The 12,797-nt window shown below is 36.8% G+C and overlaps 1 protein-coding gene across 4 annotated transcripts in view; it reads right to left on the bottom strand.

Annotated features, from left to right (window-relative positions):
* Window positions 1-12,797, bottom strand: part of si:dkey-237i9.1 (SEC14-like protein 1) — a 34,045-nt gene that overhangs the window by 11,847 nt on the left and 9,401 nt on the right. For all 4 annotated transcript variants that reach the window (XM_055225338.1, XM_055225339.1, XM_033966856.2 and 1 more), the window contains exons 3-4: window positions 1,266-1,415; window positions 831-962 (exon numbers count right to left, since the gene is read on the bottom strand). In XM_055225338.1, coding sequence (XP_055081313.1) covers window positions 831-962; window positions 1,266-1,415 — 282 coding nt within the window. The remainder of the gene's footprint in view (window positions 1-830; window positions 963-1,265; window positions 1,416-12,797) is intronic.

Here is a 12,797-nt window from a genome sequence, read left to right as displayed (position 1 = left end):
CAAGTATTTGAGCTTTAGCCAGTCCATTAGCTCAGTTTAATTGTACTGTCTACTCCATTTACTATTTGCACTGTATAAGTATATGAAGCACAGGAGAAGAACACAGTGGCCAAAGACTAAAATTAGCATGGTTAGAGGCCACAGCAATGTGCCTGGTCTCATTTACTCAAGATGCATTCATCCATGGGGGTTGAACATGGAGTGGTTGTACAAAGATGTAGAAAGGGCATGTTAACTGGATAAAGAGCAATTAGACATGTTAGCTCAAACTGAGACAAAGGCTAGCCTCAATGCAGGGAAAATGAGATATGGTAAGAAACACCTGGATATGGAGTCAGCAGCTTCACATATGCTAATCATTTGAAATTTAATATGGCAATTACTTTTTCAATTTGTTGAGTAGTCACATGATTATTGCAAATTGACAAGATAAGTACATGTATTCTACATATATGAATAAATGATTATTTTAGAAATAATAATGTGTTTGCTTTGTGTATGCTTTCTCTGCAACTTTGATTTACGGTACTATATCGCAACTATCTTTGTAACAAAACATCTTTTGGCATGGCATGTGTTTTAGAGTCTGTTATTAACAAATATTTTTTTGGTCAGGATTTTTCTGATTAACTGTGAAACCCCATAGTTAACAGAGGTGGTTGTTTTTTTTTCTTGTAGAATCTCTTCATTTTTTGGTCAAGATTCAGGAATTGTCAATTGCTAGGTACTTCTACTACTCAATGGTTGTTTTGACTAAACACTTTAGTAGTGAGGTATAAATTTGACAAATATTTAAAACTATTCTGTTAAAGACAAGTGTGAGTTCTGACCGAGTAGCAGCAGGTCTCATGGATGATAACTCTGTTGGAGAAGGTTTCATTGTGCGATTCGATGTGCAGTGTTCTCTCTTTACGGTTCAGGGTGTTTCTCTGGATGAAGTAAACGTAGTCCACACCAGCAATCTGGAGCAAAGATAATAAAACCACTATGCTGAATTAAAGAGAAATTGAACTGTTGCGTTTTTAAACCTCATTCAAATCATATTGGAAACATACATCATTCAAATCATACCAGAAGTAATGACACTGTACGTGTCAGCAAAAGACAATGTAAGAAGTTGAGTGGTCTTGATAATAGAGTGGTTATGATAATTTCACTGTTCAAATTGGCTTCACAACAGAAAATAACAACACTTAAGTGCCCACATTTCTGTGTTATAGGGCTTAAATTATGCATTTTTCTATCATCTGACATCGACTACTGACCCTTTTCAGAAGACGGGGGGCATCCACATCCAGAGCACAGCGGCGTTCGATCTTGTGAGTACTGTCATCTTCACTGGTCTCTTCACTGACCACATCACTGGCCACAAACATGGGGATGAGGTGACATGTGGGGAAGCGGCGCTCATAAGCCTGGGAGAGAGAAAGAATGAGATATGAGAAAACATAACTAGCAATACATTTAAATTTATAATTGCACTAAAATAGCCCCCAGGAGAGATCGCTAAAATACTTAACATAACAGCCCCTCTTTAATGTGAGAAAAATGAATGAATGTGTAGTTATTAATGCAGTGTTGAAAATATGAAAATCAAAATTGCAGAATATTTTCTTGCTGAAGTAATTTTGTGAATCTTTTTTTCATTTCTTCAACAATATATTATGCAGCAGTAGATCCATCCATCACTCCATCACAGCAGTCAACAGAAAATTAATTTAAATAGGTGGGAAGAAAAGAAAGGCAAAACAAAAGCCCCTTAAGCTCCTTTCAGGCCAAATACACGCAGCAGAGAATGGCTCTTGACCAATTTTAGCACTTGACCACAAAAGCACTTAACACAAGAACGACCTGTGGCCAGGGGCAACAGCATTTCCCTAAACTGTTCTTAAAGGCACGGGACAACGTCGCTTTCAAGCAGACAGTTACGCAACTCGGTCTTCAACACAAGAGATGAAAAAAAAATGTTACTTCATTGTGGTTTCATAACCAGTGTCCTTGCATCAGACAAGAAATCCACCGGTATGTCAGCAAAAACTGACATACCAGTGTTAAGTTTATGTAAAAAGAATAAACTACGCAATGCAGTGTTTCCTATTGCAATATAAACAAATAAATGCAATTAACACTTTCTTCCATAGACTTATTTTTATTAAAATTTGTATAAAGTCAAACTTGCCTTGTTAAAAAAGCACACATTTTTATGCATGTTCTATTTGAATCATTTCACATCATTGAGATATTTATGCAACATAAGTATACGTGCATTTGCAAGACTCAGATGAACAAGGACTACAGCCCGCGCCTATAGAACGCAGAACAGCCGGAGGTGAACTTGCAAATAGGACTGAGACCAAAGAGCATGAGGCTCACAAGACATTCAGGGTCAGACTCTGAGGACATCAGCTGAGAACTGCTGATAAAAGAGCTGTGTTCTGTGGAGCGTGGTACCAGCCATATGCTTCAAAGTTTCTCCAACAACTCCAAACAATCTGCTCTGTAACTTCACTTTGAAACAGCTGACAAGGACTTAAGCCACATTAACTTATGTGTTTTGTATTGTGTATGTATGTATGTACGGTGACCTTGAGAGCCTTGAAAGGCGCCTAACAAATAAAATGTATTATTATTATTATTATTATTATTATTATTATTATTATTATTATTATTATTATTATTATTATTATTATTATTATTATTATTATTATTATTATTATTATTATTATTATTATTATTATTATTATTATGTGGAAACCACAAAAATCTTTTTTTGGATAATTAATAAGAACCAGGAGTTGTCAAAACACTTTCACAATAAAACTAGCCAACAATGGAATAAATGTATTTCAAAAAGTACAGTTGAACATTTTGCACTTTGTAATAATGCCAGTTAGTCCATCACACAACATATTTTATGAGTAGGCAATATGCAGACAATAGAACCGCAGAGATGCTGAATCACTTCTGTTCACTGTCCCAGAAAATGCTGAGTCTTGTTTTCTAGTACGATCCAATACAGGTTTTGCACTGCAGTCATCACAAAACCTCCAACTGTAAACATCATTCACACACATTAAAAACAACCAGACAACAACAGCTGAGCCCAGCAAAGAGAAGCTGCCAAAAACACCACTTAACCTCACAAACAAAGAGTGAATTCACGGTGCAAAAACATCGGTCGTACAGAACATGTAAGAGACACCAAACCCACTTGGACCCGTGTATGGCTTAAAATATCGCAAAGCATAACAAATAGATTCACCTGCCTATTATGTGCTCAGAATAGCTCTACCTACTTCAGAGTTAAAAACAGGAAAACAAGGGCGGGTCAGTTTCAAAGGGAAGTAACTATGGAAAGCACCTTTAGACTAAAGTACAAATATTTTAAAACACAGCAATGGCTAAATATAAACGGACAGGATTTTTCTTCCCGGAACAAATAGTAGATTTAGCGCCATTCAGGAAACTGAATCCGCCATAGTGCAACTGTTTTGTGATGAGTCAATAAGACGACCTTTGATGCTTGATATTAGTGTTTCTGAATGAAAATACAGGAACACGAGAAGAAGCCTAATACACAGGTACAACACTGTGTAGACACCTGCAATGGAAAAAGGGACACAAACTTAAATTTGTTGAGGGTTAAATGCTGTATCCACAGAGAACAATTACACACAATAACAGTCAATAATTTTGACTTGCCAACATCTAACTTGGTAATGGATTTGACCTAAAATACATACAAATATAAAATAAACATAACTATTAACAGGAGAGCAATATTGAATTTACAAAACAGTCCTTCTTGTACTGTTTGAGCGCTTCATTATTACTTCAGTCAGTCACAGTTACTATTTAGTGCTCATTATTTAACTTCTGGTAAGGTCCTTGGAAGCACTGAAGTACTCTACAGGTCAATATTTGCTTTCCCAAGGAGTCACACCATATTAGTCATTTGTGGAATTATTTGTGCATTTGTTTGCACCTATAAAACTCAATCCGCTCTTGAAAACCAACCGAAACTTAACAAAATCATATTACATAAGAAAGGCAATGCTTGAGTTATGTTATATACTAGAAATGGTGTTTACACATTCTCCTGTGAGAGTCAAATTAGTCAGAAACACAAGCCATTAATGACACGGTAGCCCAAACAATACAGTGTACACAACTCCACCACAGCAAATAGACCTAGAAGTGCCCTTCATTTATTGGGACTGATAGAGTAAACTAAAGCTCCCTCCCTGGCCTTCTGGACATCTCCATGGCGACAGGTTATGTTGGGGCAGCACACCACAAATGGCCAAGCTATGAGTAATGGTTTCTGTGTATACTTTTAATGGGACCCAAGAGGAAAATATGAAAACAATACACAGTTACTCAATGGCTTCCTGAATCCCACAAAACATTTCCCTATTTTAGCAAACAAACACAGGGTGCAGGGTGCGTGCAAGGAAAGACAATATCTGGGCTATGAAGGATTTAACGGCTTTGTAAGGGACACTTGATCCACAGAGCAGTTGAATAGGGCACAAGAACTGGGTGAAAACAAATTGTTCCTGTTGGAGGCGGTGAGGTCGTTGGCAGTTCTGAAAGCATGCGATTTTCCCATTCAGATCATGTCATTGCTTGCTGCCTGGGCTGGCACAGAGTACAGAGGTGGCAAGTCTGCAGTGTTTAGTAATGCAGTGCTACAATATTATTGGTGATCTCACTAAAATTATGTAAATATGCAATCATGAAGCATGAACTTTTATTTTACTGCACGACTCAGGGAAATAGTTTTATGTGTGATAACAGAGCATTTAACTGAGCCAAGCTTTTGATCATTCATTATATATATATATATATATATATATATATATATATATATATATATAATACACACCCACACACACATACGTATATACATGTATATATGTCCATTTATATGTATAATGTCCATTTATATATATGTTCACTTCCTATTTGCTTTCTAAAATAGGAAGTGACTCTAATTCCAATTAATTTTCTATTGCTTAAAAACTGTCGCCCTTCTCTAAATAACTGCTGCTGTCAGGCTCGTCATTTAGGTCTTTGTTCATATTAACCCGCTCTCCATGATCCCAGTATTTTTACTTCACTATTATGTCTGTAAATTAAGATATGAACATTAATACAAGAAAAATCAGGCACATTCTTTCTCCGTGGTCGCTCCCACTAGCGTTAGCAATGCTATCAATCAAATCTGTTGCTAAGGGCCCGCTCCCTGCTAAACTAGTGGTGCAAGCAGGACTGGCTCTTTGGTTGCTCTGATACTCATAGTCAGAATTCCAAATATGGGACTCTGCTTCAAATTCACCCCATAACTGTTAGCCTCAATGAGCTTCATTTAACTGGAGCCGAGCGCTATGTGTGACGTCATACTCCCTTATTCCACTTCTGTATACAGTCCATGCACCAAATCAGCCTCCAGGTCAAGTTTAACAGTGACAGTTTTTCATAATGTTGATTAGGACATACAGAAAGTTCTATGTTTTGTTTTCATTAGTTGTACATTTGCTTATTATATAATTAAGTAAGTATGTAAGTACAGTATGTAAATATTTTGAGAAGGATTTACCATCTCACCTATCTGTCTCTATGAAGATGTTATTGCTTTGCCAGGAAAATTCCACAGTATGACAAACTTATTTCGATGGAGACAAGCTGGTATATGGGTATGGTTTTCAAGGCACCTTTAACTGAATACATGATAGACAGTTTAATAATGCCATACTGAGAAACATTCCAGGTAAAGCAATAACATAACTATGGAAACAAGAATGACCTCCCACCAGAAAAGTTTTCTTGTTGTTATATTTTTGTTTAATAAATGCCTAGTGTATGGCTTATTTTTACTTATGAAATTATAAGGCTTTTCTACAACTCAAACTTCAAGGACATTTGCAGCATTTTGTTTTTGTTGTACTGCAGCACCACTGACCTTGTAACTTCTGTGCATTCAGTGACTGGTTCTTGGTGACTGAAGGCTACTGAGAAAGGGGCCAGGCTCACTAACAATAACACATCTCTAGAGCTTATGAAAACCGTTGTATAATAAAGATGACAGACGCACAGAGGTCAGTGTCTGCTATTTTTATCGGCTGGATTTTCTGGCAGCTGGGGGCCACGCTGGACTCATGTTTTAAGATTAGGACAAACATATTGGCGTCACGGTAGGAGATGCACTGAATGTTGTAATTGCGGTGTTGGATAAAATTTGAATATTGAGTATATATCGGTTGCTGTGCATCATTCGAACCTCAACAAAGACATTTTTAAGACGTTTTAGCATATTCCTGATGTACTGTTACGAATTATGTTATGCAACAAAAAAACAAAAAAAACAAACAAACAAACAACTGAATAATCCACCCCTACTTCAAGGTCAGTTGCTAGGTTTTCCATGCAGAGTCATATACAGAACTGTCACAGTCAGTGCCGTTGGTTTCATAATGAATAATACAACGCAATACATTAACAGGATATCGTTTTATGGGGAAACAGTTGTTCAGGAGGAAGAGGAGTCATTGTATTGTTGTCACTTCCCTGTACATTCCTGTTTGAATATGTAACCATAAATGTGTGATTCATGATGGTCTGAGAGGTTGCGATGCAGTTTGGCAGCCAGTTTTTATCAGTCAGTTTCAGGGCAGCTGTGGCTAAAAAGGGAAAAGTGGTACCATCATCATCATCTACAATAAAATAAAGTTATGATATTACTATTACTATATCAATATTAAAATTACTATATCGACTTATCGCTCAATATATTTAAAAAAAAATGAAGCAATACATTTTTTGGGGCCCATATTTATCGTGTGTACTTTTTCTTTGCACAACTTGGGAATTGGTGGTCATTATTTTTTGGCTATATAATTACATTTAAGCCATAAAAAGGTTAAATTAATAACTTCTATGACTCATTACAGATGCAAACTATGTACAAAAGAGTTTCATTCTGCTGTTTTTATTGCAGCTCATGATTTTTTTAACAATATTGTAGCTTTATAATAATTTTTGTGGCTTAAATCTGCTCTTGGGTTTTTGTGTCAGTGACATAAACTGGTTTCGATATTATTGTTTATTATGTATATCTTCTTAAGCAATATATCGCACTTTGAAATGTGATATCGTGACAGGACTAATTCAAAGTAAGCTGATATAGAAAATACTAAAATGCCCAGCTTGTAGGAAATACACAAACATTTATTTTAAAACAAGTCTAGATTTCAATAGCATCTAATGTCAAACAGGTGAAAGATGATAATTGCTTCTAGGATTTCAAACACGCAATTTCTGGAAGAAGTGTCCATTGTAAATAGTTAAACAAGGGTGTGTCTACAAAGCAGAGAATTCTTTGAACGCTGGTTTCCTCTGAAAGTCCAGTACAGTCACAACACCGCTGACGTCACCACCGAAACAGACCTATGAATGGGCTCTGCTCTCGGCAACATGATGTCAAAGTTTGAAAGAAAAATCACTATCTGCTCACAGGCTCCTGTTAGCTAGAGCTCGGTGCGTCATCTCAAACACGAGTTGGATCACAGGCTAGCCTTTATATGTTGGACTGCATAAAGAGATGCTAATGCTAATGGAATTAATTAGACTTATTGACCTGGGCATCAGTGCTGGCCTAGCTTAGTAGATTTGATAGAGGAAGTCGTCTGGTCTGCACAATTGGGGTCACACAGACATTTGGGAGATATTATGAATCAAAAAACATCATAGGTTACTTTTTTTTTTAAATTTATTTATATTATTTAAATGTGGATATGATAGCAAATCATAACCAAAAGCAATATGGCTTATACACTTTGATGATGGCAATAAGAAAAAAATGCTATCCTGTTAAAAGCTTGAATCAAAAAGTAGGTCACTGCAGAGACAGGGCGAGAAAAAAATGTTGAGGGAAAGGAAATGAACTTAAACGCCAAAGATGACTACAAGAGAAAAGGGAACTTTGATGTTTTGAAATTTCCAATAAACTGATCAGGAACTCTTGATGAGGAAGGCAGAAGTGTCTTAGCCACAGCCAGCCATATGTTTTTGGTTTAGCCATAATGTTTTGATTCAGGTGTAGGTCTGAGTAATTTAGATAATTTTATGTGGTCATGAAAAATGTGGGTTATGTAAAGAATGGATAGTGCCAACGACATGATGTACCATTTATACAATTAACGGAGCAACATATGGTACTTGACTTAAACGGCGTGATAGCATTCTGCCTGGAGATAATAAGCAGTGTACACCTACCTCAGCTGTACAAAATGTACATGTAAGTACGCACTGTGATGTTATGCAACACCGGGGGACCTATACAACTGTTCTGAGCCAGTTTGATTTATTAAGATCTATTAAAAAAAAAAAGAAATTCCATGTTGAAGGAATGTAAAGAGGAAGGGTTTTCCGCATGCAGTCTGGGGAAAAAATCTCTTCGTAAACAGAAAGACATCCCTGTCCCAGTTCCAAGCCGCTGGATGGACCAGTCAGACTGCTCCAGACGCCAAGGATATAGGCATTAATTTCTCCTTGAAGGTATTTACTATAGAACCAAAACCTTTAAGGGACAAAATGGTATTATGTAATAAGTAATTAAAATGCAGTCTTTAAAAAGTTATACAACATGCACAAACATTGTAATGAAAAAAATGATGATGGTATTAAAGCTGCTAAATAGTGCTACTGTTTATAAGAAGTGGAGTTAGGGATATAGTGTAGATCATTTGAATAAAATAAAATGCAAAAGTAAATGTAAGGGGCAATATAACAACAGATCTTTTATGGCATCTATAGAGGCATTCCTTATATGTTAGATGTTACAATTCTGTAAATTAACGATTATTTTAGTAGTCGACTAGGCAACAATTATTCCTATTGTACACCAAGACTTTGCAATACATTTTAAAGTAAAAAGTAAATAAAGGTTGAAATGTGGTGACTAAATATTTACAAATAAAGTGTATTATTAATGAAACTACGACATGGTTTATTCTTTTTTGATGAGCCTGTAGCAAGTAAATATAGACGATAAACGATAGTACTGAAATTAATTTAAAAAACAAATAAAATATTGTTGCAGCTTTCATATACTGAACGATAAGTCGACATAGTAATTAACATGACGGGCCTTTTTGACATTGATTTAATCACGCTTGCTATAAAAAAGATCTTTTCGTATGTGTTTTCTTGCGACATTGTGAATCATGGCAACAAGGGGAATTCAAAAAGGTGTGACTTTGCTCCTACATAAATGTTCGTGAAGTCTAGTGCTGTTCTTGGCCATAGGTGTGGACCGGTCTGAGGCGGTATAGAACAAGCTGGTAATTGAAGACTTACAACAATAGAGCTTTTTAAGTGCATGCCTCAGCACCCACATCTTCAGCCCGCAATCTCACAATCGCTTTGCAGTGGGCTTTGTAATGTAACCAGCTGACAATAAAATGTCCACAATCTTACATAACGTCCTGCATATTTGTTGAGGCATAAAAAACACTAAACTGCTCGGTTGTGTAGTGTACTGTATGCAGCATGGTTAAGTTAGTGAGTGGGTTTCATAACATGCTTACACTCAAAAACACCATCTGCTGCCTATCAAAAAAAACATCAAGTCAGGAGAAGAAATTTTAAACTATGTGCATTCTTGCCAGTATAACGCTCAACATAAATGTGTCCAACGTGTGAAAAAAGAAACGTATTTGGTGACTCGGAGAGGCGGCTCTGAAGCTTGATTATGGACTGTATAGAGAAGTGGACTAAGGGAGTGTGACGTAACCCATGGACTTCGGCTCCAGTCAAATGAAGCTTGTCGAGGTGAATTTGCAGTCGAGTTCCTTATCCGGAATTCTGACTGCGAGTATCATAGCAACCAAAGAGCCAATCCAGAGCAAGGATGAAGGTAACACACCACTGGTTTAGCAGAGAGCAGGAGCTTAGCAACGCTGTCAAAACTGTTACTAACGCTAGTGGGAGCGACCTCGCGAGAAAAGTAGGCACCTGATTCGTCTGTTATTAATGTTCATATCTTGATTTACTGACACAATAGCAAAATAAAAAATATGAGGATCATGTAGAGCGGGTTAATATGAACATTTTAAGACTTTAAGGTGAATGGTTGGAACTGGATCTAATTTTTTAAAAGAACCAAATATTTTTTTGTACTATTAAATCAAATATTAAGTTGTACGCTAAATCAACACAAGAATCAGTATATAAGCAGAGCAGGTGACACAAGTGAGAGATTTAGCATTGTACTAACATAACATACTCTCACTGTGTTCGAACCATTTTAATAAAATCTTGGTCACATCTCTCTGATTAGTTTGTAGATAAAATTAGTTCTAACATTTGCTCCTGTCATATAAATGAATATTAAAAGAGACATTCTTTCGAACGGCTCTTTAAAATGAATAGATCCGGAAGAACCTATAAAAGAGCCGAAAGTCCCATTGCTAAATGGCAATAATTACAAATCTGTATTGTTTATGTTGAGAAAATGAATATTGAGAGCAACGCAATCAAATGAAGTATCTGTAACAATATGAGGAGAAAAAATTTGATCTCTTTGATGTCGCCAGCCCTGTGAGGTCTATTACTATACAGCAAAACTGAGATAAAGCATCAAGGAAATTTCATGTTACAAAATCATGATAGAGATATAATCGAATACAAAAAAGTCAACACTGTTCAGGAAATGAATTGTTGATACAAGTTGCTTTGTGGTAAAAATGAAAATGGCTGCCGTCTGCTGGCAAAGTACATGATCTGATCTCACCGACTTCTATTATTGAATTAACTGTGATGCATTAGACTGGGAAAGGGAACATCTCAGTGGGATGCCTTGAATTGGAACAAAATCAATCTCAAAAACAGTGAGGAAAAGTCAGTTATTTTTCTATAGCAAAGGCTGCACAAGGTCTCTAATTGGGTAATCTAACGTATATAAAGTTCTGCAATTTAAAAATAATTGGAATTTTACAAAACTGTGTAATTTTGGTACTTGGAAAGACTATTGTTTTTCATTTTGTTTTTTTTTATTATACTTATTGGTGCATCTCTCTTTCTCGTCTCTCCCTTTTTTACCAGCTTTATTATGCTATTAAAAACTACAAAACATGGAAAAAATTCAATAGATGTTTTCTTCTTATCTCTTATTTTAAATGTCTGGATTTGTATGGGCAAAAGTGTGTCTTTAATGGTTTTGCATTGACATCTAGATGCCAAAGGGACCAGACAAACTGCACTTTGGCCATAGACAGACCAAACTTAGTATAAATGGCAATAGCACAGATCATATTCCTTCTGTTCTTGATTGATATCATTAAAAACTCTGTGTCATCAAGCTAATTAGCATGATTGTTTAGCGTCAGGAGAGGCGTCTTTACGTAAACCGAATGTCCATTTACCACACCTCACCACTGCCGCATAGCCATGACTCACTGTACCATAATGTACAGTGTAGATGATGCAGAGTTAAGTGAGCCAGGGTCATTGTGGAAGTGCATTCATCTGTGCCCAAAGTGTGGGGAGCGGGGAGCTGGTTGGGGGAGGGGCCCCGCGGTTGCAGCATCCCGACCTTGCAGCAGAGAGAAAGGGTGAATGAGCCTCCTGACTGTCCGTGAATGAAAGCGGCTGTGGAGTGCTCTAATTGGACAGTGGAAAGTCACATGACGAAGCTACAGTGATTTTTTTTTTTTTTTATGCAGCACCATGCAGCAAGCAGTCTCTGATAAGCTCTCCCTCCCTCTTCTCCTCCCTCCCCCTCTCCAAAGTGGGCCATAACTCTTCATTGGGGTTTGGCACTGAACAGAGCATGAATTAAAGAGGGGAAGCAGGATGGATCCATTCACAAGAGAGGAACAGGACCTGAATGAAAATGGCAGGGGGTGCAAATTTGGAAGCAAAGCGCTTTAAAAAGGAACAAAATTAGCAATTTATCAGCGTAAACTAAACCTAAACTCAAAGGGGACTATATGGCTGGTTCTGTTCACTCCTAAATAATTACATAAAAGTGCATATGACAGGTTTTCTAATTATGAATTTAATTTAGTGTAGTGGCAGTTTCTATAAAAATACTGAAAAAAAGCACCCAAATACAAAAACAAATATCTCTACCTTTGTTATAAATGTTAAAAATTCCAATTCCAAAATGCAGAGATAATTTTCACACAATGACCACATTGTTCTTACAGTTTAAACATTCATTTAACAAAAGGATGAGGTGTTGTCATTTATTTATAAAAGTCTAATCATAACCACTGCACAAATTAACCCTGTTGATATAATTGTTAACATAATTGAATTACCTCTATTTATGTCACATCATTATAAACCAGCCACCAAAATTAAACAACTAGAAAACAGATGAAATGCCATTTCTGATCTTTTCTTAAATTATATCAAGGAGTGTAAGGAAGCAAGCTTTGAGATCTAATAAACATGAAGTGATAAAGGCAAAAGCTGAACAGCAGGCAGTTCACAGACGAATCACAGCACAGGAACAGAGCCCAGGAGGATGCTACTGCGCCAAAAACGCTTGGCTCCAAAACCCTGAACACGACCTGTCCCAAAGTGGGTCAGCACACAGGAGAGGGCCATCTCCACAGGATCAGCCAAGTTTAGAACTACAGCCTCCGCAATAAAAAAGTTCCATAGAACAATACAACACGATACAACACAATAGAATATGTAGGACGGGCAGGGAGTCAGAACGTGCCAGCGATGACCTACTTAAGTTTTTAGCGGAGGAGAACTGGAGCAATATGTGGAAACAATAA

The sequence above is a fragment of the Periophthalmus magnuspinnatus genome, chromosome 1 (genome assembly GCF_009829125.3).
Source record: "Periophthalmus magnuspinnatus isolate fPerMag1 chromosome 1, fPerMag1.2.pri, whole genome shotgun sequence".
Classification (NCBI taxonomy): Eukaryota; Metazoa; Chordata; class Actinopteri; order Gobiiformes; family Gobiidae; genus Periophthalmus; species Periophthalmus magnuspinnatus.
The sequence above is the reverse complement of the archived record's forward strand: the minus strand, read 5'-3'. Positions and strand labels throughout refer to the sequence as shown.